At 44.3% G+C, this 26,038-nt stretch overlaps 1 protein-coding gene across 1 annotated transcript in view; it reads left to right on the top strand.

Annotated features, from left to right (window-relative positions):
* Positions 1–5,530: 5,530 nt before the first annotated feature.
* The window catches only part of LOC147626793 (fructose-bisphosphate aldolase-lysine N-methyltransferase, chloroplastic-like), a 142,871-nt gene continuing 122,363 nt past the window's right edge, over positions 5,531–26,038 (top strand). Inside the window, exons 1-2 of the mRNA XM_086815345.1 lie at positions 5,531–5,833; positions 7,120–7,182. Coding sequence (XP_086671471.1) covers positions 5,570–5,833; positions 7,120–7,182 — 327 coding nt within the window. The 5' untranslated portion in view covers positions 5,531–5,569. The remainder of the gene's footprint in view (positions 5,834–7,119; positions 7,183–26,038) is intronic.

Below are 26,038 nucleotides of genomic sequence, written 5' to 3'. Positions count from 1 at the left end.
ATGTGTATATATATGTATATATATGTAGTATATATATACATATATGTGTATATATATGTATATATATGTATATATATACATGCGTACATACCTATAGATACATACATACATACATAATATATGTGTGTGTGTGTGTGTGTGTATGTGTGTATTTATCTATGTATGCATTGGTTATTTATATTCTCTCTCTTACACATATACATAATATAATATTAGAAGATATATATGTGTGTGTATGTGGAACGGTGGGCAATCTTCTTTCGAAGCTCATGCAACTCATGACACAATGCAGCCGCTTAGCATATATATTTGAACTAAATCATGATATTTTTCAACAACTACTATGGATATTCAATAACCAGCTTCAACAGGATGAATGGTCAAAGATCTAGACGCATGATCACAAACAATGTTTTGTTTTCATACCCATTGCAAACACCACAGTTTTTACTCCAAACATACACTTTTGCCACCTTCTGGAGCAGATTGACATCTTACGTGGATATACTATAGAAGATGATTCATCGATATAACAGATGATTCGTCGATATAACAGATGAAGAATTTATGAATCGACTCCATTACCTTAGAACCAGAAAATGATAATCCCTGACCATACCCGCATCATTAGAAGAATGTAAATTTTGTCCAATTTCTTGTATTCATTTCTCTTGTTATATTAAAACTTTTTGGGAAGTTGGTATTTCTTTAACTTTATGCCCATAGCAAATTGTTTCTCCATTTTCCATAATTTTAATCTTCATAACAAATTAAACAATCACATATGCTTGCGACATTTGTGTCCTTTTAATAATGTATCTCGTACTAGAACTAGTCAACACTTCAAGTAAGTTACTATCCTCTATAGCCTAGTAAATAATTTTTTCTATACTTCTGTGTAAATTTTATCTTTTAAGGAAGTGATTCAAACACCTACCAAGTAAGTTTCTCATTTCCATCTTTATAATAATGATCATGCTTAAATAATTATGCATAGAATTTCAATCCATACTACTCTAAGTTCTATTTCTTATAAAATCGTAATTTAATATAACCCTAGTTACGTTTGGAAGAATAGTTATATTTCAATCCATTCGCATTGCTTTCTCATTTTTGCCAATGTAGAACATCATTGCAATCCGATATATAAAAGGTACGACTCTCTCTTTACGCTTTAATTTCATGTTTATTATTTAAGTTTATTTCAACTTAAAATGTAAATTAATCTTTCATCATCTAGACTTGTTTACATAATCAAGATTGTTAGAATTGTGCGCTTAAACTTTTGATATATAGAAAAATCAAATTTATCTACTCTTCGTTTATAATCTCACACCCTCTATAGTAACTTTTCAACTCAAGGTTAGTATTTCTTATCCATAATCAAATTATCTGTAATAATGTTAATTTTCTCATGGATTTTGTTCAACAACTAATGTACCTTTGAGTGTCAAAATTCTTTTGACAGATAATTTCAATGACACCACAACAATGGAGGTATGTATATGTATATATTCACTTCATTTTATATAACTTTTTCATAACTATTTCTATAATATTTTTCCAACCTAAGAATCTAGTTAAACCATAAATTCAACATTAATATTAGTTCAAGTTCAATAACTTAAATAAAATTTCTAGATAGAGAAAATTTGTGTCGGAATTTAAGTTTCAAAGGGAACTGGCCACTCCACCTCAAACTTCTATTCTGAAGGAAGTGATGTATGGAATTAATATGGTGGTATGGGACATCAGATTGGTTTCATATACTTACTCCAGACACATTTATGTTTTTATCTTTTTACCATCTTATGTGTGTATGTGCAACGTGCCTATGTGGTATGGGACACTTAGACTCGTCTTACATACATTCATTTGATTTATTCATTGCATATGCATTATCTGTAGATCTAGTCTTCCACACCAATCATGAAGCCATCCTCTCATGCGCTTATGCAACTGTATATCAGGGATGCCTGTATATGGCATACTTTTAGGCCTCCACTGTTTGTTTCAGTTGGTTCGTATGGAGGGGTGATTCCCGGGGTACTTATGCCTGGCAAACCTGTGTGTGGTTGTTATTTGAATACTTATGGATTGACTATATCTCAAGACGACGTTGGGATTAATTGATATGTTCAATTAATTGTTTAACTAATGTGGACAGTGTTTGAGTATAGCAACGAGAAGTGCGAGGGTACCAATTGAGGTGTCACATGCATGAGATGTGCGAGGGTACCGATTGAGGTGCCACACTATACGGCAGTACCGATTGAGGTATCGTATGGCTGGTGGATTGAGTGGTGGTGTGAAGATTATGATTTTCTTTTGTGAATCATGTACTATCTTTTTTTTTGTGCATATTATTTTTTATTTAATAATCAGTGTGACGATCACCAATTTTGGTGTCGCACGAGTTTTCTTGTCGGTATTCCATGTCTATAAGAACCTCTGAGCCATGCCTTTGTGCCGACATGTTTGGACCTCACTCTATTCCATGTCTAAGCCATGTTTGGACCTCTGAGTTTACCTTGCAGGTTATGGCATCAATTCCTACAAACATAATCTTGTTCTCTCAACATTTTTCTTACACAACTAAGGACAGTTGCTTCCCCAAAACGGAAGGACTCTTACATGTATATATTTTATCATATTTTTGATGAATTAATAATTGTAGAGAAAATATGCTTAATTTAATTTGTGCAGGATTCGGTTTAATGGAATGTGCAAACATGCACAAAGATATTTTATGTAACAAGGCCCATTAGCAATTACATTTGGGTAAAGGTTTTTGTATGTACAAACCTTAAGAGATTTCATATGGTTAATAATATGTAAAGCAATATCCCTAAAGTGGGAAAACGCAAGTCCAATTTGTATGCACATCTATTCTTAGCTCCTTGGGCTATTTTTATGAATAATATTCTCTAAATACTTAAGTCGTGGAAGTGAAGCTACACACTTGTGGGGGGAGATTGCACCCAAACTTGTCTTTTGTGTGGTATTCTCTATCCTTTACTCTTGATGGTGATGTTATTCTACTTCTTTTGCCTTGTGTTATGCTATATTATTTATTTTTTAATTTAATTTAAGTATTTGTTTCAAATATGTTGTAATTTGTGAGATTTTAAATCATTTTCTTCAAGAAGTACAAAAGGGTCTCATGACAGCCTATATGGAAGGAAGAGTTACTGGCTTGAAGCTGAATAATGGGGAGCAGTTGATAATACAATGTTTTGCTGATGATTCTCTCTTATTTTTGCAAGCAGATAACGAGAATGTTAGGAGAGCATTGGGGATCATTCAAGACTTTGCTGGTGCCTCAGGATCCAAATGCAATATTCATAAGTCAAAAATCATAAGTTTATTTGAGGATAATAACTTTGACCTTGAGAGATGGGGCTGTGAAGTCATTAGAACAGGATAGATACTTAGGCACTTTGGGGTACCATTTGGAGTGGATGTAACTAACAAATAGCTTATGGATTGGGCTTTGGACAGGTTTCAATAGAAACTTAGGAAGTGGGAGGGTATTAGAGTTCCATTTCATGATAGAGTTGCCATCTGTAATACAGTATTAAATGCATATATTATGTTTTTATGTCTAGTATTAGACTTTGGGAAAAGTCATTGGCAGAAGATTATAAAGCCCATCAAGAGTTTCTATGGAGGAATGGCAACTATGTTAAGAAGACTCTAGCTTGGTTGGCATGGGATAGACTGACATTGCCCAAGGAAGAAGGAGGCATTTGCATTCTTCACCTTCCTTCTCACACAACTGCTAGAATTGCACTACTACTTCCTAAATGCCTGCAACAAGAGAAAATTTGGGCAAAGATGTTTAGGGAAATTGTTGAAGAGCCTCAAGTTTGGGCTGGAGGTAATTGGCAAGGACTAGATTGGAAAGACAAGTTATTTTCACATGCTCCTTTGAAAATTACAGGGTCAGCCTTGGCTAAGATGTTCAATAGCAAGTGGAAAGAGATCCCGATTCTTACAATCTGGGAAGGATGTACTAGGGCCTCAAGGAATTCTTTGCTATGTCTTGGGATATGGTGGACTCATAAGTTCAATCCTCCTCTTGCACTTCATGATCTTAAAACTACTAGGAGGCTGAATAATAAAGGGCTCAAGAAGCTATTTGACTGTTGGGATAGGGTTTTGGTGGGATGGAAAGAACCTGAACAGATGGATGAGGATTTCAATAAGAACTACAGGGAAGGGCAACTAGTAAGAGCTGTGCTAGAAAAGGTACAGAAAGGATGGGTATCCATTGCCCAGGATGACACATGTTGGGTTAAGGTTTGGACCTGGTTTAATGGGACTAAGCTGGATAGGGGAACACTAATTGTGTATAATTGTGTATATAAGGAACTTAGGAAAACTGAGGATAATGTGGTATACTGTAACAAATCTAGAAAATAAATTGGAGTCCTCACAATTGGAAGAAAAGATGGAAGAGTATATGGGAGCTAGATATTCCTGTTAAGGCTCAAACATTTCTATGGAGGGTCTGTATGGGAGCCCTTCCTTTGGGAGCCAACCTAATACATAAGAACTTCACTAGTGGATGCTGTCCTAGATGTAGAATTGCTATTGAAGATGGAAAACATGCATTTTGGGACTGTCTAACTATTAGAGGTGCAGATGGGTGTATAGTTGCATTGGGATACATGGATCTTGGGAGGATTGGCTACTTGGCAAATGGATTGTTAATGAGGAATATACTGATTCTCTGTTTAACATTATAAGATTTTGTTGTCTATGGGAAATTTGGAACACTAGAAATTACATTATTTTTCAAAAAGCTGAAAATATAGGCTTGGACACAACAAGATTGATATATAAGTGTGTATATATGTGTTGGTCTATTCATTTGGTAAATAAGTTGAACAAGGTTGTGATGGTGCAAATGATACAGAATCTGTAGGCAATTACCGCTTGATTTCACCTATGAAAGGGGATACTTGTAGGCATACTAGGCTGAGCCTAACTATTTTTGTTGTGTTGGTATATTCAGGTTTGTACATAGCCCAAGACAAGGACAAGACCAGTGAAATATGGGCCAAGAACTAAAAGGTGGTACAAGAAAGTTAAACAAATGGATTACAATTTTGTAGCATTCATTGAGAACCCTCTGGGTACCACACTAGTGGTCAAAGTTTGGTCAAAAAGGGGAGGTTTTGGAGCAGCAATCACCTAAATGGTGCACAACATAAAGTTTAATGGAAGCTTGCATTCAGCTTGGGTATCAGATTTCATGGGAGAAATCCTCCTTTGTGTTTGAGGATGAGAGATGGATATTGATTAATGATCTTCTGAACAGGGTTCGACTAAAACTGATGTAAGGCTTTGGTATTTTGATGTTAGATGCTCCACTTACTTTGATGTAAAGAATTTCAGTCAATATATATATATATATATATATATATATATATATATATATATAACTTTTGATAAAAAAAAGAAAAAACAAATTGTGTGAATAGGAGATTAGGCCACGAGAGCATCGGCCTAAAAAAGGATCACAAGAGAGCAAACTTGTGTATGTTTTGGTGAGCGCTTCCAAATGGCTATGGTTGCACGCGCACTTGGTAGCGCACCTTGCACCGTAGCGATTTCCATTACAACGAGCAACAAGGCGGCACGTAGTCCTTGTCTGCCAAAGCAATGGGCGTTTGCGAATCCGACATTGCCTGCCATTGCCTCTCGCTCAAGGCTAAGGCCCGTTGCTGCCCCCTCGGCTTCTCTCAACTGGTCCCAGGACGCCCAACGAGACGCCCAGCTGCAAGAGCTCACCGCCTGGCTCAAGCAGCAGGGATTTCCTGACCAGGTTTGCCGCAAATTTCACAATACTCCAAATTTCCCGCTACAGAATTGATTCTTGGAACTGTGAACTGAGGAGCCATACTATGCAGTTTAGATTTTTTTGTTTTTCTATCGTCAAGCTGCCTCAGCTTCAGGGTTTAGTAGCTTGGAATGATACACATTCATGGTTTTTGTTTGGTGCTTGCTAATAAAACCAAAGAACACGCTATGGTGTCTTGTTTGGTGATACCCACACTCTTTCCAATTTATTGCCAAAAGGCATCTAAGATCTTTTCGTCATGATACTTTCTAGTTTCGTGAAAGGTTGGTGATTTTGGGACCAAATTTGAATTCACCGCCGTAATATTCTGGTCCTCAGTAGCCTCAGCCATCCATTAGGAGTTCTGTACAAGACCCCTTCCAAATTCACATGCTTCGGGCATTGTGCTCTGCCACCTCCTTTACTTCATAATGGGAGTCCTAGTTGTAAGAAGATACAACATGCGCTGTTCACATAACAAGAATCACAAAATGCTACAGCACAAAACCTAAACTCAAAGTGCCCTAGAACAATATTGTATTATTGATGTAAATAATACAATAGATGGATGTAAATTTTCATGCTAATATGTACCCAAGAACAAATCTAGCTAGAACAAAAATGATTCATTGATATTTTAGAAAAATAGTTTTACTAGAGCAAGGCTTTATTTAGAATGCTTTATCTAGCATGAATTTGTGATAAATCACCTATTTGCTTTATTTGGCATATTCTTATTCACTAAATACAATGTATATAAAGCGTAAGGGTGTTAAGTGTAGTGAAGGTAGATAACTTGTGTGTGCGGGGGCTATAGCACGACTCTCTAAATAGCATGTGTAGATGGCGTTTGACCATGGGTTCCAACTGGCTGCCGGAGGCAAACTGTGTTCTTTGTGTTCCCCCATGGAGGAATGCCTAGTCTGCCAAATAAGTGAAGCAGAAAGGGTACTTGACATTGTCTCTTGTAGTGAAGAAAATTGACCAAACTAGGTGTTTTTCATCTTTGACCAGTAGGGTTATACAGCACTAGGTGATGTGTTTGGTGTATGCTTATTTTGATATCATTTGCGAGTCTTAAGGGTCAGTCTTCAATCCTTTTTTCAAGATGGTGCACGCTTTTGGGATTTGAAACTAAAAGCATTGTCTTTGAAAAGATGTTGTGCTTGAAACCTGGTAGGAAGTTTTTTTTTTGGTTGTAATAAGGGACAGCAAATTCATGGTATATGCTTGACACATCATGTTGTACTTGCTTTCTCTCCTTTGTAAAGGCTGTGGAGTTGAAGCTATCCGGCAATGGAGAAGTAGGATGTTTCACAACCCGAGACTTACAAGTAAGCATTTCTTTAGGGTTACTCTTTTTTTTTTTTTGGCCTGGCCTTTAGTGTCATTGCTTAGTTAGGCAAAGTACTTATTTGTCTCTTGCATACACCATTCTTTGAAGCTACTTAGCATCTTGGCACAAGAACCTCCTTTATGTCTACCTATGTTTCTTGCCTTTGATACAACCATCGCTTTGGCTGCCATGGTGGGGAGGTAAGGTGAGGAGGTATGTGGATCCCTCTATTTTGAACTATTAGCTTCATTTTGCCATACTTATTACACAAGGCAAAGACTAGGCATCGTTTGCCACACTTGAGTAGGGCCAAACATTACATTGAAGATAAAGGCGAAACGGAAAAACCATATGCCCATTGTCCAAGAAACTGGCTGTCACCATTTGGCCACCCAATTGGTCCACCCGTGCTTTCTTATCATGTATGTACATTGGACTGGTGTCCATGGCAGTTGTATATGCCGGGGATTGATGCCACTCATGTGATACTGTGGACTTGGCTTTCTGTTGGGACTTGTGCCTCCGTGTACATGCCCGGAAATGCTTGGTGGATTGGTGTTCCATTGGGTCTGGTACCTCGTGTACTTGCTTGGAGCATGTCTATTTTGGTATAGTCTCATGAACGGGGATTGTCCATACCAATGATGCATTGCATAGCATCTTTATGTGCTTGCTTGCAATTGAAATTGCATGTTGTTTTCATGCTTGCTTGACCAATGTGTAGTTCTGGGTAAGAGGATGCCCGCCCACGAACCGTGCGTGTGAAACTGTCTGCTGACATGGTTATGTGGCATGTGACATGTGGTAAGTATTGGTCATAAACCTAGCCTTAGGAGTTAGCACTAATTTTTAAGTGAGTGCGTACACACTTCATTAAGTTTTGGGCGACCAAAACTCACTTATAAATTATGACCAGCTCGGTGTTCACACACACTGATGTTCCGAGGTGGACATAACCCAATGTCCACTGCCCACACCTTATCCCCTTTGTACAAAGGGAGTAACCAGCCATTTGTCCACTCTAGCTTGCTCCACAAAGCACCTGCCTGCCACCTAGACTGGACAACTCACCACCTCTCTCCTCCTCTCTCTAGAGGTTGGCGCCTCCTTCATGAGGGCTGTTGGGCTACATTTTCTGCACATTCTCCTTCCCAACACCATTTCCAAGCTTGCTAAGGTGATTTTCAAGCTTCCAAGAGTGATCCCGGATGCTAATCACTCTCCTACACAGTCCTAATGACTGAAATTCAGCAAAACAGCTCTCTTTATTACTGTAATTTTTGGTCTTTTTGTTGAAAACCCTAATTTCAGCCCTCCTTTCTCAAGTTGAACCATAGGGGAAGCTTTCCCAAGGTTCCCTTCATCCTCTTGAAGACTTTTGTCGCGAAGAAAGGCGACAAATCGAAGATCTCAACACTCCAAGGACTTCCATCGCGAAGACTTCCGCTGTCATCGACTCTACTTGCTATTGGTAAGCTTTTACGCTTAAATCTGGAAGCAAGTAGCAAGAGGGAGGAACCGGATTACAAGATCACATATCCTGTGTAGTGTTCTCTTGTCCTCCGTGCTCTCTTGCAGATTGTTGCTACCATGTGTTGGTGGAACAATAGAGAGCAGAAGGTAGGGAACATGGGCACTTGAGAGGGTAGTGTGGATTGCAAGTCTACAACGACAACCACTTGTTTGCAATACTGTATTCATATGCATTGGTATGGAAATCTGGTCAGAAATGCCCATGACACTGAAACCGATCCTGTCAAGTTGGAAGACTCCGTTGGACACCCACACACTTAATAGCACAACTTTAAAACCACATATTGAAATGGACAACTTAATACAACTTGAAATTGAAATGAAATGAAATGGAAAGATGGACACCAGCATTGGGGCCGGAACGGGCCGACCCCCCCTCAATATATGATATATTTATTGGGAGTATTTAATAAATACAATGCTCCATGGGTTCCAAGAACCAGATGATGTCCATGTACATATGAAAACAGTACCAAACAAATATGCTCGAAGTCGATGTTCGAAGAAGATACTTGAAGCAGAACGACCAGTAGCGTGGTCCAATCTCTACGGTCCTGTGCTTTCACTGGACTCCGCGGAGAGCGCCTCACTGGTGTTCCGAGACCACGCACAAACAGGTGCTCTCGTACTAACGCCTGGCTCTCCCGATCTCAGCACCTTTGGACCGAGGTTCTCCAATAGAGCTTGGACAACCCAGCACCAAACGGGTGTTGGCCGTATAGGAAGTCGGGAATCCCTTATCAGATTTAAACACAAAATACTTTACTTAAATCTGAAATTCACTTACTTGTGGATGGCTGAATACCCATGTGTACAGTTACATAAAAGAGACACCGAGATGAAGCCACTTGAAGAAAGAAAACACCGCCTATGGAAAGGAAGTGCAACCACCGGTTGTGCTGGACAAAGCCTGCCTTCTTGTGGAGGAGTTTGTCTTGCTACAGCCGCCTAGTGATGCAGCTGTCGGGTGAAGTACACAAACGAAAGGAGAGGATTGTGTAGTTGCCAACTGAAAATAGCCTCCTGCTGTAGGCACAGCCGCGTGAGAGAGAGAAGAAACCGCCGAGTATAGAAGAGGCACGTGGCTGCTGTGCACAGCTACTCGGCTGCAGCCTGCGAGAAGATGGCCTGATGGTGCACGCACACGATCGCCTGAGGGTCTGCTGGCTGGAAAACTGGCGCACAGCCACCTGCTGTGGCAGGCTGCGCAGCCTTTAGGGCTGCCTGTCTGGAGGCGCACAGCCTCAGCTGTCTGGCGGCTGAAGGTAGAGGGGCTGCCTGTAGGTAACACAAGCGCAGCACGGCAGCCTGTAGTGCAGTTGATAGGGCAGCCAGCCGCCTGGGAAAAACAAGCGCAAGAGAGAGATGGTCGCCGGTTAGAGAACAACCGCAAGGTAGAAGCGATTCGCCGGGTGGTGATGTCCACGCTAAGGAGAAAGCCTTTTTTTTATAAAAAATTAAGGTGGAGTTCAGCCTTAGTGATTTCCACGCTTGCATGTGGGTGATTAGTGTGGGTAGGTGACCATGCCCACCCCCACACTCACTTAAGTGGGGCTCCCCACCTTGGCCCCTAAGTGGGTGCCCACTTTTAAGTGTGTGTGAACATTAAACCTTATAAAATAAAAGGTTAGAATATGAAACATTAAAACAACATGTGCGATATACTTACCACCTGTTCACATGCACCAAAACTCGTCAGAATACAGAGCAGACTTCACGACTCACTGGCAGGCGTCCCCGCTTAGTAAGTAACACGTCAAGCAGGCAAACACACAAATACATGTCATGCGAAAACAGTTTCAAACATGCAAAACATGTGTGCATGTGCAAATAGTAACATGGACATATCTCTCGTTCATGGAACAAGTACAAAATATCTGTCGGCACAAAACTGGCACGACGTAAAACATAAAAACCTGGTCTTCCTATGGAGTGACAGTCCCATAGGTAAGACACAGTTCCAGGCACGAGTCTCCCTATGGTGTGACAGTCCCATAGGCAAAACACGGCACGAATACTGGCTCTTCCATGGCGTGACAATCCCATGGGTCGAACACAGTCCAGGTCATACACGGGTGGCACCAGTTTGGCTCCCGTCCATACGACACCATCCTGCTAACACACGGGTGGCACCAGTCTGGCTCCCGTCCATGTCAGCAAAATACTGGCCTCTTCACATGAGACACTGGCCTGGCCTCAAGTGAACGAGACACAAAATCTGGAGATGGACCAAATGGTCGGCCAATTGGTGACAGACACTATGTACTTAATTCTCCCAAGATCAATATACTTTATTTGAGAGAGGGGTCGGCCGTTCTGGCTCATTGTGTGTCTCTTGTCAATTCAGCAATTTACTTCTTGTATTTGAGCAAGTGTCCATCAAATCTTAGTGTATTTAAGTGGATTGATTAGCATTGTGTTCAACCAAGTTACACTGGCTCATGATTAACTTCTGCACAACACCAAATCTTCTTGACAAACCCATGTTGCATGAGAACCTTTTTGCAAGCAAACACTGGCTGAAGATGGAAGAGAAACTTGTTACTGAAGTTTTGGGGCCCCTCCTGTGGCTACTCCAATAGGAGAAAATTGCTAAGGGGAAGGAAAGCGAATAAGGAATGAGGCAAGAAGTGGGGGCTATATTACAGTTGCTGAATATTTTAAGAAGACAAAACATTTTTGTTGTCGGTTTTGTACTTTTTCACCTGTAAAATTGTCCCTTTGAGCCCATTTTAGGCTGTTAGAAGTCATCTCCTGTCTATTTGTATACACCAGGGCCTCTGTTGTGGGTGTGCCCGCCCGTATATCATTTTTCCACACTCCCCGTATTTTTTCCCTATTTTTTCCATTTTTTCCTAGTGGTTGGAGGGCTGCCAGGTGATGCCAGGAGCACTCTGAAGCTGGCCGACTGGATCTACATCAGTCGTGGGCTGTAGGAGTGCTGGTCGACTTGTTCTGACTAGGCGTAGGCATCTGTAGCTGGCCGACTGCTATTTTCAGCAGTCGTGGACATTTTTTCTCAGTCGTGGGCACCATCTGAGGCTGGCCGACTGCTCACATGGAGATGTATATATTGCCCCTCAGCCCCCACCACTTTCTCATTCAGTTTTTCGGGATCTTGTGTATAGAGAAGAGTTTACACACCTATCTCTCTGTGTTTCTTGTGCTGATTATTTTCTGCAGTCTACTTGCTCTTGTCTACCCAAGTTTGGTTGTCATTTCCGCTGCATATTCTGACATGGTATCAGAGCCCTAGGCTCTAGGAGATCTTGGGCGTTTTTCTGAGCAAGAGGGGGAGCAACAGGTTGCTGATCGGTGGACTGTTCCGGGCTGAACGGGAAGAGAAGGTGCAAGAGGAAGGCGGGCAAAGGGGCTGGACAGCCACTTGCATATTTTCTGATTTTCAGATTTTTTCCCACCCACCCACCCTTTCAGGTTACTCTCCGAGATGGCAGATTTACTAGAGATGGCCTAGAAGCACGTGAAGATTCTGACTCTCCCCACGTTCCCAGTGGATCGTCAGTTGGACGGGTCCAATTATGGCATCTGGAAGGTCATGATGGAGTCAGTTTTGGAGTCATATGATCTTGCTGATTTTATTATCATAGGGGTGCCACGGCCGGAAGCTGAGGAAGGGGAGTTATTATCGACGAGGAAGGACCGAGAGGCACAGGCACACATGTGGGACCGTGTCAACGCCAGGGTCCGGTCGTTTATATTCCTCAATTGCACACCACAGGTGATTAACCATGTGAAGCACATGACGCTGGCGAGAGGCATATGGGAGCACTTGGCTTCTTTGTACAACAGGGTGTCACCCATGAAGCGGATATCCTTGGAAGTGCAGATGCGGGTTATCAACCCTGCAAAGTCTTCGACGATGCGGGAACACATTAACAAGCTGCAGGGCCTTCAGCAGGAAGTCCTTCAAGCTGGGAAAGAGATATCATCAGAAGATATGGCCATCACGTTACTTTCCCACTTGCCTGGTCAGTATTCTGCTTTCTATTCCTCATTGATCCACGGCGGAGGTTCGGAGGCCTTAACTGGCCAACGGTCGAAAGGCCGTAATACCAACAAGGGCAAAGGGAAGGCTTCACCGGAGAAGTCTTCCGAGAAGAAGCCTGATCCAGAACGAGAGAAGCTGAAGGCCGAAAGATCGTGTAATGATTGTGGCGAGAAAGGCCACTACTGGAGGAAGTGCCCCAAGCGGACAGGGAAGAGTGCTGATTCCTCAGCCTCAGCTGCGAAGACTCCGGCATTTGTGCACTTGGAGATGGTGGACTCCGATGCTTCATCATCTTCGAGCGAGGAGGCAGTTGGCTTCACCGCAAAGGATACCCGGGAATGGATTCTCGACAGTGGTGCTTCCAGGCACATGACTCCATCTCGTGACTTCTTCCTGGATCTGAAACGGCAGTTAGGTCGTATTTTTATTGGCGATAACTCCACTATTCCGATACATAGTGAGGGCCGGATGGAGATTATTCCCGACGGCAAGGGGGGCAAGCATGCTTCCCGTGTTCTTTATGTCCCTGCTCTAGGTTTTCATCTTCTGTCAGTGCATGAGGTATGCAAGACTGGCTTTCGGGTGGAATTTGAGGAGCATTCCGTTGCTCTAAGGGACCGTGAGACAGGCAAAGTTGTTTGGGAAGGCGGTGTGGAGAATGGCATCTACAAGCTCTCTGCACTCTCCTCTTTGACAGGCTCCCAGGTCGGAGATTTGTGGCACTTTCGTTTTGGCCACTTAAATGTGGATGCTTTGCGGCGCGCCTTCCGGGACCAGATGGTGGTTGGCTTGCCAGATGTTGGTAGTAGGCAAGGACGCTGCAGTTGTTGCATACGTGGTAAGCAGCACAGGGAATCCTTTCCGAAGCAGGCTTCCAGGCGGGCTTCGAAACCATTGGAGTTGATTCACACTGACTTGTGTGGACCACAGCAGATACCATCCTTGGGAGGATCTCTCTACTTCATGCTGCTTGTTGATGATTGTACCAGATTCACGTGGGTCTACTTTCTTTCACAGAAGGACCAGGCTTTTGCTCAGTTCAAGGATTGGCACGTGATGGTGGAGAAAGAGTCTGGATTTCAGGTCAAGACTCTCAGGGCTGACAAAGGAGGTGAATTCTCCTCGACTGTATTTTTCCGGTTTTGTGCAGATCATGGCATCAAGAGGGAATTGGCCAATACTGGATCGCCTTCGGAGAATGGAGTTGTTGAACGTAAGAATAGGACTGTGGTGGAGATGGCGAGGACCATGCTGGAGCATCGTGATCTTCCTCGTCCACTTTGGGGTGAGGCTGTGGCAATAGCTGTCCATACCATTAACCGCTCTCCGACGACTTCTGTACCCCATATGACTCCATTTGAGGCATATTTTGGCAGGAAACCCGATGTCTCGCACTTCCGTGTCTTTGGGAGTGACGCGTATGTACATATTCCGAAGAAGCAGAGGGGGAAGCTTGACTCCAAGTCCCGCAAGTTGGTATTTGTGGGGTATAACTCTCTTTCCAAGGGATACAGGTTGTATGATCCAGAGAGGAACGAGATTGTTGTCAGCCGGGATGTGGTCTTTGACGAGCATGTTCCAGCATCCACTGTCGAGGAGCCGCCAATTCTTGGAGATCCAGAGGAGTCTGATGATGATTCCCAGTCTAACACTCCAGTTGATCCACCTCAGTCATCACAGGAGGTTGAGCCCGCAGCTGGAGTTGAGCCCCCGCGATCACAGGAGGCTCCACGATCTGTTCGAGTACCTAGGTGGTTGTTGGACACCCTTCGGGAGTCAGGTGTCACGGAGCTACTCTCCGAGTGGACCACAGAGGACGGCCCTCGAAGATCACATCGAGTCCGAGATAAAAGCAACACGGCGGAGCTTCTTCAGGTGAACTATGCTCTGATGTCTCGTATCATGCGGGATAAAGAGCCCACTTTCGTAAAGGAAGCCCTTTCACAGGATACTTGGAGGGAAGCCATGCAAGTGGAACTTGATGCCATCGAGAAGAACAACACTTGGGAGTTGGTACCGAGGCCGTCGAAGCGGTCGGTCATTGGTGTCAAATGGGTCTTTAAGACCAAGTACGCGGCTGATGGGTCGGTGGACAAACACAAAGCTAGGCTCGTGGCTAAGGGTTATGCTCAGCGGCGGCCAGGCATCGACTATGAGGATACCTTTGCACCGACAGCACGGATGACCACGATTCGGACCGTTCTTGCCCTTGCTTCTTCTCAGAGGTGGCCCGTATATCAGATGGATGTAAAATCGGCGTTCCTTAATGGTGACCTGCAGGAGGAGGTGTACGTTGAGCAGCCTCCAGGCTTTATTGTTCCAGGATCGGAAGGGATGGTTTACAGGTTACGTAAGACCTTGTATGGTCTTAAGCAGGCTCCCAGGGCTTGGAATCAGAAGATTGATTCCTTCTTTATTCGGACTGGATTTCAGAGATCGGTTGCAGATCCGAACCTGTATCTCTTTCGGGAACGCGGCATGGTCACACTTATCATCCTTTATGTGGATGATCTCATTCTCACAAGCGGTCATGTGGAGCACATTTGGAGTGACGAAGGCTGCCTTGTCAAAGGAGTTTGAGATGACCGACTTAGGCTTACTCCACTTCTTCTTGGGATTGGAGATCTGGCATTGAGGCCTTTGGGATGGAGAACTGCAAGCCTATTACTTCGCCGATGGACCCGAACACAAAGTTAACCGTTACAGATCCTTGTGAGCCAGTTGATGCCTCGCAGTACCGGAAGTTGGTTGGTTCATTGATCTGGTTGCTGAACACCAGATTGGACTTGAGCTTCTCCGTGGGGCTATTGAGCTCTTTTATGCAGACGCCATTGAAGACTCATTGGGACGCAGGATTGCGGATCTTGCGGTATCTGCAGAGTACGAAGGATCTGGGACTCTTTTACATAGGAGGGAATGGAGTCAAGCTCCAAGGTTGGAGTGACTCAGATTGGGGAGGAGATCCAGACACGAGAAGGTCTACTTCAGGATACACTTTTACCCTCGGCTCAGGAGCAGTTTCTTGGAGCAGCAAGAAGCAGCCAACTATTGCCCTTTCTTCGACAGAGACAGAGTATCGGGCTGCTTGTGGTGCTGCTTGTGAGGTTGTATGGCTGCGGAGGCTGCTAGGCGAGATGGGGTTTCCACAGAGGGAGCCCACAGTCATCCAGTGTGATAACCAGAGTTGTATAGCTATTGCTCGGAACCCGGTTTTCCATGCCCAGACCAAGCATATAGAGATACAGTATCACTTTGTTCGTGAGAAGATCTTGGCGGGTGACATCTTGCTACTTTCGGTTCAAATCCGGTTCATAGTTCGCAACTTTGAACCCAGCACATATGATTGAGCTTTGACTCTGGCTCAAAATGAAGAAATTAAGATGAACAGAGGCAACCCTAAGCAACCGCAATCTAGTACCAAATCCCAGCAGCAGCAATTTGCTGAGCAGTCGGGGAAAGGTAATGCATCTTCTAAAGATGCTAAGAAGGACGACAATTCTAACTCTAGTTCAGGAGGTAAGAAGGATAAGGAATCCAAGCCTAAGAAAACCCCTGAGAAAAAGGCTAAAGCAGGCATCACTGGAGGCTATCTTCGTCCAGAGGAGCAAAGGAAGTACCAATTAGAGAACAGAAGTTTTTTCTGTCATACCATTGGGCATGGTAAGAAGGATTGCTAGAAATGGCAAACAGAGCAAGCTTCCAAAACACCTTCTTCCACAGGTGCCATAGTATCTCTTGCTCCTCCAGCCCCGCCTACTACCACAAACGCAGTTCAGCTTTTACCTTCTATGCATCCTATGCCATCTGTTGTATTTGATGCTAAGCAGGAGGGTGAGAGCAAGGTTGTGTTGGAGGAGAATGACTCAAACACAAGAGCTTGCAGCCAAGGAAGTGCAGAGGAGATAGAGAAGAGTGAGAGAGAGAGAGAACTCACACAATGCTCAAGAATATCTTGATGTCTTATTGAGGCTCAAGGGAGACCTCGTATTTATAGAGATACAAGGGTAAAGTTAGGGTTAGGTCTAATATGGGCGGGCGCCCAACTTATGGGGCGCCGGGCGGACCAAATACAAAGAATGCCGTTACAAGGCCCAAATGGGGGCCAAATGTACAAGTAAATATATGGCCGCGAAGCTCTCGAAAAGAGCTACGCGATGATCAAGGTCCGGAGGCGAAACTGGGACTTTATACCCAACAACCTCCCACTTAAAGGGCCAGTGAAGCTCCTCTAAGTGAAGCTATGTAACTCCCACCCGCTGTAGACACATATCAAGCTGTGCTTTTGGCAAACTTTTGGTGAGAGCATCTGCAGGGTTCTCATGAGTGCCAATCTTGACCAAACTGACCAAACCATCATCTAGCACCTGTCTGATGAAGTGGTACCGTACATCAATGTGTTTGGTACGAGCATGAAACATGGCATTCTTAGCCAGGTATATGGCACTCTGGCTATCACAACCAAGGACCGGAGCCCTCTCTGGCAATCCAAACTCTGTGACAAGGCGTGCTAACCAAATGGCCTCCTTAGAAGCCTCTGTGACGGAGATGTACTCGGCCTCAGTAGTAGAAAGTGCTACTATCCTCTGGAGTCTAGAGCACCAAGAAACAGCACCACCTGCAAGAGTATAGATGTACCCACTAGTAGACTTGCGGGTATCAGAATCACCTGCCATGTCTGAATCACAATAACCCTGCACCTCAAGTGGACCTTTACCATACATAAGGCATTTCTTCTGTGTCCCCTTCAAGTACCTCAAAATAGACTTTATAGCATCCCAATGTGCTTTGCCCGGGTTGGACATAAAACGACTGACTACTCCCACTGAATGAGCAATGTCTGGCCGTGTAGCAACCATAGCATACATAAGAGATCCACAAGCAGAAGCATAAGGGATCCCACGCATAGTACTGGCTGCATCATCATCTTTTGGGCAATCATCCTTGGATAGTTTAACATAGGGCTGCAATGGAGCACCCAAAGGCTTAGAATCAGCCATGTTAAATCTATTAAGGACTTTCTGGATATACTTCTCCTGCGAGAGGAAAAGCAACTTCTGTGCTCTGTCCCGTCTAATCCGAAGACCCAAAATATGTTCAGCTGAACCCAAGTCCTTCATAGCAAAGGCTGACTTCAGCTGGTCCTTAAGAGCTTCCAAAACACTCTTATTCTTCCCGGCAAGGAGCATGTCATCAACATACAGCACAAGGATCACTGGGCTGCCATCTGCATCAGTTTTAGTATACAAGCAATGATCTGCATGGCTACGATTAAACTTCTGGTTAAGCATGAAAGCATCAAACTTTTTGTACCACTGCCTCGGGGCTTGTTTCAGCCCATAGAGACTACGCTTCAGCTTACAAGCCAGATGTTCTTTGCCAGGAATGACAAAGCCTTCAGGCTGCTTCATATACAGCTCTTCATCTAAATCACCATGTAAGAAAGCTGTCTTTACATCCATCTGATACAGTTCTAAATCCAAAACAGCAGTGAGAGCAAACAAAACACGAAGGGTGGTCATTTTGACCACAGGAGAGAAGACCTCCTGAAAATCAATCCCTTCCTTCTGAGCATAGCCCTTAGCAACAAGGCGGGCTTTATACTTAGGCTGGCCGTCAACTGTCTTGACTTTGTACAACCACTTGTTAGGAATAGCCTTCCTTCCTTTGGGCAACTCAACCAAGTCCCAAGTGTCATTTGCATGTAGAGACTTAATCTCCTCCTGCATAGCATGCTCCCACTTGTTTCGGAGTTCACAAGACTTAGCCTCTTTGAAAGTAAGAGGCTCACCCTCATCTGTAAGCAAAACATGTTGCAAAGAGGGATCAAAACGCGGAGGTTCCCTCCGAAAACGAGTAGACCTCCGTACCCAATGATCATTGGCTGGTTGGGGGTCAAGATCAGGAGGAATCATAATTTCAGCATCAAAAGGCTGCGGGTTTTCTCGAACAGCCTGATTTTCAGCATATAGGGGTTGCTGCCCTACACCTCCAGGAGCATGAAGCGGCTGTCCAACCTCTTCTGGCTCAAATATCACGGACTCATTATGTTCAGCCCTTTGTGAAGCATCCTGGGGCTCATTTTCAGCATCAATGGGTGGCTGCCCTTGCTGAAATTTGACCTTTTTCTGATCACCATGAGAGGCACAAACATTACGGAGCAGCTTTGCCTCATAAAATACAACATCCCGGCTGCGAACCACTTTGTTGGTTGATGGCAACCACACACGGTAGCCCATCTCACCTTCATCACCGTAGCCAACGAAGGTGCCCTTCTCGGACTTAGCATCAAGCTTGTTCCGGTCTTCCTTGCGGATATGCACATATGCATCACAACCAAAGATGCGTAAGTGGTCATATGAGGACGGTTTGCCAGACCAAACCTCCTCAGGGATTCCACCTTTCAAAGCTGTGTGTGGAGATCGATTGCAAACATGAACTGCAGTTTTCAAGGCTTCTCCCCAAAAATCCTGAGAGAGATTAGCTGTGGACAGCATGCATCGAACTCTTTCACATAGTGTACGATTATACCTTTCAGCCACACCATTTGAAGAGGGGCTATAGGGGGCTGGAAGTTCCCTCTTAATGCCATTATCATCACAAAATTTCTGAAATTTAGTACTAACAAACTCACCCCCATTGTCAGTGCGTAAGCATTTAATCTTCACTCCAGTTTGAGTATGAACAAATGCATAAAACTTTTGAAATGCAGCAAAAGCATCATCCTTAGATTTCAACAAAGTGATCCATACTTTTCGTGAGTGATCATCCACAAAAGACACAAAGTACTTTGAACCACCTTTAGATTTAATGGGCATGCTGCATACGTCAGAGTGGACCAAGTCCAACTTTTCAGCCTTGCGAGAGGCACGAGAGGAGTAAGAACTCCTATTCTGTTTCCCATACAAGCAATCATTACAAAAATCAAGCTTGCTTCCTTTTGCATCAAACTTGTTCAAGGAGGACAAAATGGAGAGACCCTTTTGGCTCATGTGGCCAAGTCTCTTATGCCAAAGCTCCATGTGGGAGCGTACCTCTGCAAAAGCAATAAACTTACCAGACAAAGCCTGACCATGAAGGCTATATAATGTTCCTTTCTTGCATCCTTTTGTAATCAGCCTTGTGCCTTTGGTCAATTTCCATGTGCCATTTCCAAATATGGCTGTGTATCCCAAGGCATCAAGCTGGCCCACAGACAGGAGACTGGTTTTCAAACCAGGCACATACCTCACATTTGGCAGCACAAACTCACTACCATCCTGCAAAGTCAAATTCACGATGCCCATGCCTTCAATATTGCAAGCATGATCATTCCCCAAGAACACCTTTCCTCGGGAGCCTGCAGTGAAAGTTGCAAAACACTCCTTGATAGGAGTTACATGAAAAGAGGCACCCGTGTCAATAATCCAAGTCTGTGAAAGCACATCAGATTCATACATCAAGGCATGAATAACATCTGGTTCTGTGACATGCAAGTTATGAACATCAAGAGCATTAACATAAAAAACACATAGCACATCATCTGAGTCAGACAGTTCCTCTATGACAACACCAGAGGCCACATTGGCCTTGCTCTTGTCCTTTTCGAACTCTTCTGCTTTGCTGGAATTACTCTCTTTTTCCTTCTTTTTGTCATTTGAATGATTGGATTTCTTCTTCCGGTCTTGCTCCATCTTGTAAAACTTGCAATCTGGCTTCTTGTGGCCTTTACGACCACACTGGTAGCATGTAACATCAGACTGCTGGCCCTTGCTCTTGCTTCTACCCTTTGAATTGGTAGTAGTATTTCCCCGCTTGGTCGTCCTCCCTCGTGAGACATTTGCAGAACCGCTAGTCTTTGAGGTCTTCCTCCGGATATCTTCATTGAGAATAGCACCCCTGACTCCATCAAAAGTTAGGTTGGGATTTGTCCCAAGTGACACCACAAGTGTCTCCCAAGAGTCAGGCAAAGTAGTGAGCAAAAAGATAGCTTTCAACTTATCATCAAAAGCAGGCAATCCAGAATCCTGCATCTGATTAAGCACCCCTGTGAAAGCAGTAATATGCTCTACTGCATTCTTAGAATCATCAAGTTGCATATTCATGAGTTTCCTGATGAGATGTACCTGGTTCACTGGCGTGGTGATCTCATAGGTGCTTCTCAGCTTCTCCCAGACGGCATAGGCTATTGTCAGCCCTTTGAGGTCAACAAGAACCTCATCAGCAACAGCCATCTGGAGATAGGCAACGGCCTTTCTGTTCAGGACTCCCCATTCATCATCTGTCATAGCAGCGGGTTTGAACTGCTCAAGTGCAGTATCACATTCCCGCAGATAGAGGATATTCTGAATCCTCACCTTCCAAAGATCAAACCCAGTGCCTGCAAACTTCTTAATCTCTAGTAGACCCTTAAGATCACTTGTAGACGCCATGACTTATCAAACTGACACTTCAGAAAGTAAGCAATAGCAAGATGTTATGTACCAGATACGGGTTGACAGTAGGATGCTCGCAGATTGATGAAACAACTTCAAGTGAAGAAGACGGCGGAAGAGAATCACCGGATGTCGATGTAAACCCGAGGGGCAGCCGGAGATACTGCAAAAGAGGACCGGGGCAGCTCTATATTGATGCTGAAGTGAATCCGGGGCAATATGTTGTTGTCTTTGGGGCTGCTCGTAGTTCCTGGCTTCTGGAGGCAGCGTCGGCTGCTGCTAGTGGCCGTGGGGCTGCTGGCTGCAGCCCGGGCTGCTGGCTGGTGGCCGTGGGGCTGCTGGCTGCAGCCCGGGCTGCTGGCTGGTGGCCATGGGGCTGCTTGCTGCAGCCCGGGCTGCTTGCTGCAGCCCGGGCTGCTTGCTGGTGGCCATGGGGCTGCTGGCTGTAGCCCTAGCTGCTGCTGGTGGCCGTGGGGCTGCTGGCAGCAGCGTTGGCAGCTGTTGATGGCAGCCGTACAGCAGGGAGAGGAAAAACAGCAAACGCTGCTGATTGCAGCAGCACAGCAGCAGAAACGCAGCAAAGGGGGCAGCAGGGGAGAGGAAAACGCAGCAGAAGGGCAGCGTAGAGTGGAGCAGAAAACGCAGGAGAGGGGAAGAGCAAGAAAAACGCAAAACAGGCTCCTGCGTAAAAAAAAAAAACAGAGCAGCACTCTGAAAGAAAAAAAAAACGCACCAGATTGATGATAGAAGGGAGGTGTTTGACGCGAAAAACGCAGACAATCCCGTAGTCAAGTGGTGGAAGACACCTCTAACTCCATAGCTTCTGCATACAGCTTCCCTCCATAGCTCTGATACCAGTTGTTGGAGGAGAATGACTCAAACACAAGAGCTTGCAGCCAAGGAAGTGCAGAGGAGATAGAGAAGAGTGAGAGAGAGAGAGAACTCACACAATGCTCAAGAATATCTTGATGTCTTATTGAGGCTCAAGGGAGACCTCGTATTTATAGAGATACAAGAGTAAAGTTAGGGTTAGGTCTAATATGGGCGGGCGCCCAACTTATGGGGCGCCCGGCGGACCAAATACAAAGAATGCCGTTACAAGGCCCAAATGGGGGCCAAATGTACAAGTAAATATATGGCCGCGAAGCTCTCGAAAAAAGCTACGCGATGATCAAGGTCCGGAGGCGAAACTGGGACTTTATACCCAACAGGTTGCACACAGAAAAGCCTTATCCAAGGTTATGGCTCTGCCAAGGGCCGCCAATTTGTAGTCCTATTTGACATGGGTAGTTTTGAGGATGCCATCTCTCCCCAGTTGGCTACCAAAATGAGCTGTATATTAGTGCCTTATCATTTGGATGTGGACGGGTTCACACCTGGTCTTCGCACCCACATATCTCAAAAGGCACATCAATTTGCCTTTGTAGTTCAAAAGGCCTCATTCCAATGAGATTTCATTGTCTTGTCTCTTTTGGGGTGTGACATGATCTTAGGAATCCAGTGGTTTCATCGGTATAAGCCTATTCTTGATTGGGGATAGGACACTTTTACTATTTGTAAAAGATGTTGGGGTAAAGGCATAATGCCCACCCTTATAGTGTGTACAAGCCCATAAGTTATAGTACATAGTACACTTAGTACTTTTAATGTACTAAGTGCACTATGTGTACTAGTGCAATATACATGTGTGATAGGGGAGTCACACACTCATATCTTTGATGAGTTGACTTATCCCCACAACTCTCTCTCTCTCTCTCTCTCCCTTGTTTTTCTGTGTATGTCTCCCACACATGAACTCTAACCTAATTCTCTCTCCCATTCAACTGGTATCAGAGCCGGTGCCCTTCGAATCTCTCTGCTGCAGTAGATTTCGTTTCACACAGCCTTCGAATTTCTCTGCTGGTCGCCATCCAAACACACGGCAACAGTGCTCGTGTGTAGAACTGTTGCTGGCGTTAGACGAGTTGAGTCCTAGGAGGTGGGCGTCAATACATCAGGCGCAAAGGCTGTGGTGGCAAATCTGGGATGAGTAAGAAGCTCAGGCTGCCTAGCGCAGGTAGCCAACAGCCAGTCGTAGGCTTGCAGCAAGGCGCCTGGCCACAAAAAGCGTAGCGCTACTAGGCGAAGGCAGGCGAGCATCCCTGGCAGGCAGCTTCTCGCTCTTTGACACGTGCTATGCGTTGAGCTCCACGTCACCTTCTACAAGGCGTAAAGCCACTAGGCAAGCGAGCGAAGAAGAAGAACGGCGGCAACATTGAGTCGGCATTTTTTTTTCCTCTTCGCACGTGGGCAGATTCGCTACAAGATGTGCATCGTTTTTTTTCTTAAAAGCGATCCTCCTTTGTGTAGCGTAACAAGGAGACTGAAGCAGCTCCTTCAATTGTCTGTACCTGCACAGCAGCAGGCACATCAGCAAGAAGCGCCCCTTTCTGCATCAGCAATAGCACACGTGCAGCACCCTTCTCAGCAGCAGCAGCACCAAATTCATCAACCCCTTTTTCTTGCAACAAAAACAAAAAATCAGAAATTACAAGGTATTCTGCTTCAAATTTTTTTTGGGATTTGCAATTGAGCAAGTACAATCATCAATTGAGCAGGTACAGGTGTTGAATTGCTCAATTTTTGAGCAAAATTGGCAAAATTGGGTGACATTGGTCACAATCAGGATCAATTTGCAGGAAATTGGATGTCAAAATTTGGGGCTTTTGATGTAATTGTGCAATTAAGCATTCATACATGCTGTATGATGTGAGAAATCACACATTTGGGCAAAATTGCAGCAAATTACAGTGCAAATCAAAGGGCTTTTGTGCCGATTGGATTGATTTGCGTGCAGGCACTCGCATTTGATGCTTTGGGCAATGTGTTGATGCCTGACCAGCACTCAATGTGCCTGTAAATCAAGGGGCTTTCATGTATTGGATGTATATGTGACCAGGGGAAAGCATCGCGAAGACTCTGGATGCCTTCATGTGCGTCAATGTACCATGTATGATCAGCAATTGATCTTAAATCAAGGGGCTTTTCAAAATTTTATGCTTGTTGAGCTTGGCAAAGCAGTAGGCAAGACATTTATGCTTTGAATCCTCAGAAATCAGCTTGCAATCAAGGGGCTTTTGCCCAATTTCTGTTCGGGACTGTTGTATGCAGTGTTCGGGACTGTAAAAGTCTGATTTTCACTCATTTAGATAGCCAGGAGAGCATTTATTGCTACTGTACCTGCTGGTACAAATTTGGTACAGCTTTGTACAAGTTTTGGCATGGCTGCACACTGATTTGAGTGAAGAAAAGGTTCAATTTCAGCTGCTGTACTTGCCGGTACAGGTTTGGTACATCATTGGTGAGCACTTAGTACTGCTGTACAGTACTTTGGAAGGGAAACAGAGCACATTTAAGGTGCTGTCCTAAATCTGCAGCAACCAGATTTTGGTGATTTCATCACATAAAGTGGGAGTAAAGTTGCATTCTTGCTTCCGCAGTGGGAGATAAAGCTTGGGAGAACAATTGTGAGCACTTTGTGTGCTTTTTGGTGCAGTGTTTGCACATTTTGCAGGGAGTCAGGCATTGACAGGTTGCATATTGCTATGGCAACCACAGGTGAGAGCTCTTCATTGCTTCACATCAAGAAGCTTGAAGGCTCACATAACTATGATATTTGGCAAACCCAGTGCTATAATGTGTTGCTCCAGAAGAAGCAGCACAAGCCTATCAAAGAAAGGGGTGTGATGCCCGCTTCTCTTACTGCTGAAGAGTGGGAAGATATGGATGAGCTGGCAAGATCTACTATCATGTTATCTGTGTCAGACTCTTTACTTTTCAGCATTCGTGAAGAGAAGACAGCTTGGGGAATGTGGCAGAGATTGCAGGACTTGTATGACCAACAAAGTGCCTCAAGCAAAGTGTTGGTTGAAGAAACTCATAGGTCTTCAAATGAAGGAAGGGGCGTCTATGACAGCCCATCTAAATGAGTTTAATGGTATTGTCAGCCAGGTCATTAATCAAAAGTTGGCAATGGACGATGAGTTCAAAGCCACTTTTTTGTTATGCACTTTGCCAGAGAGTTGGGACACATTCAGGATAGCCACTAGCAATTCGAATACTATGCTGTCATATGCAGATGTTGAGGGTGCTCTTCTTCAAGAAGAGATGAACAGGAAAAACAACTCTATTGTAAAGTCCAATGCAATGAATGCACGTGGGAGATCCCAGCAAAGGGGTAAAAGCCAAGAACGGGGAAGGAGCAAGTCCCGCTCCAAAAAGGACTTGGAATGCCATTATTGTGGCAAAAAGGGACACATCAAAAAGCAATGCTACAAATGGAAAAATGATCAAAAAGAAAAGGGAAAAGGCAAAGACAAAGACAAGGATGAAGCCAAAGATGTAAAGCCAAAGGGCAAAAGTGGAGTCAAGATTGAAGAAATCAATGTGTCACATGCAGGTGACAGTGAGGATGAGGTCCTATTTACGTCTTCACTTGATGCCCATTCACTTCTTACAGGTGGTCATGGTATGCACTCATGGATCATTGATTCAGGTGCCTCCTTTCATGTCACAGGTTGCAGAGACTTGTTTGTCAGGTATACTGCTGGCAATGAAGGAGTGGTTTATTTGGGTGATAACCATGCATGCAAGATTCTTGGCAGAGGTGATGTGAGGCTTGTGTTTTCAGATGGCTCACAGCTTATGCTCCATGATGTCAGGCATGTGCCTGAGATCAAGAAGAACCTGCTTTCTACTGGACAGCTTGATGATGCTGATTATGTTACCACATTTGGTCGTGGAAAGTGGAAAATTAGTAAGGGCTCACTGGTTGTTGCCAGAGGCTCTAAGGTGGACACTCTTTACTTCATGCATGCAGGTGTTTGTCACCATGCTAATGTAAATGCAACCGAGCTGCCGGA

The sequence above is a fragment of the Cibotium barometz genome, chromosome 21 (genome assembly GCF_041138505.1).
Source record: "Cibotium barometz isolate CiBa-2024 chromosome 21, ASM4113850v1, whole genome shotgun sequence".
NCBI lineage: Eukaryota > Viridiplantae > Streptophyta > Polypodiopsida > Cyatheales > Cibotiaceae > Cibotium > Cibotium barometz.
Note: the sequence above shows the minus strand (reverse complement) of the source record. Positions and strands in the feature narration are given on the sequence as shown.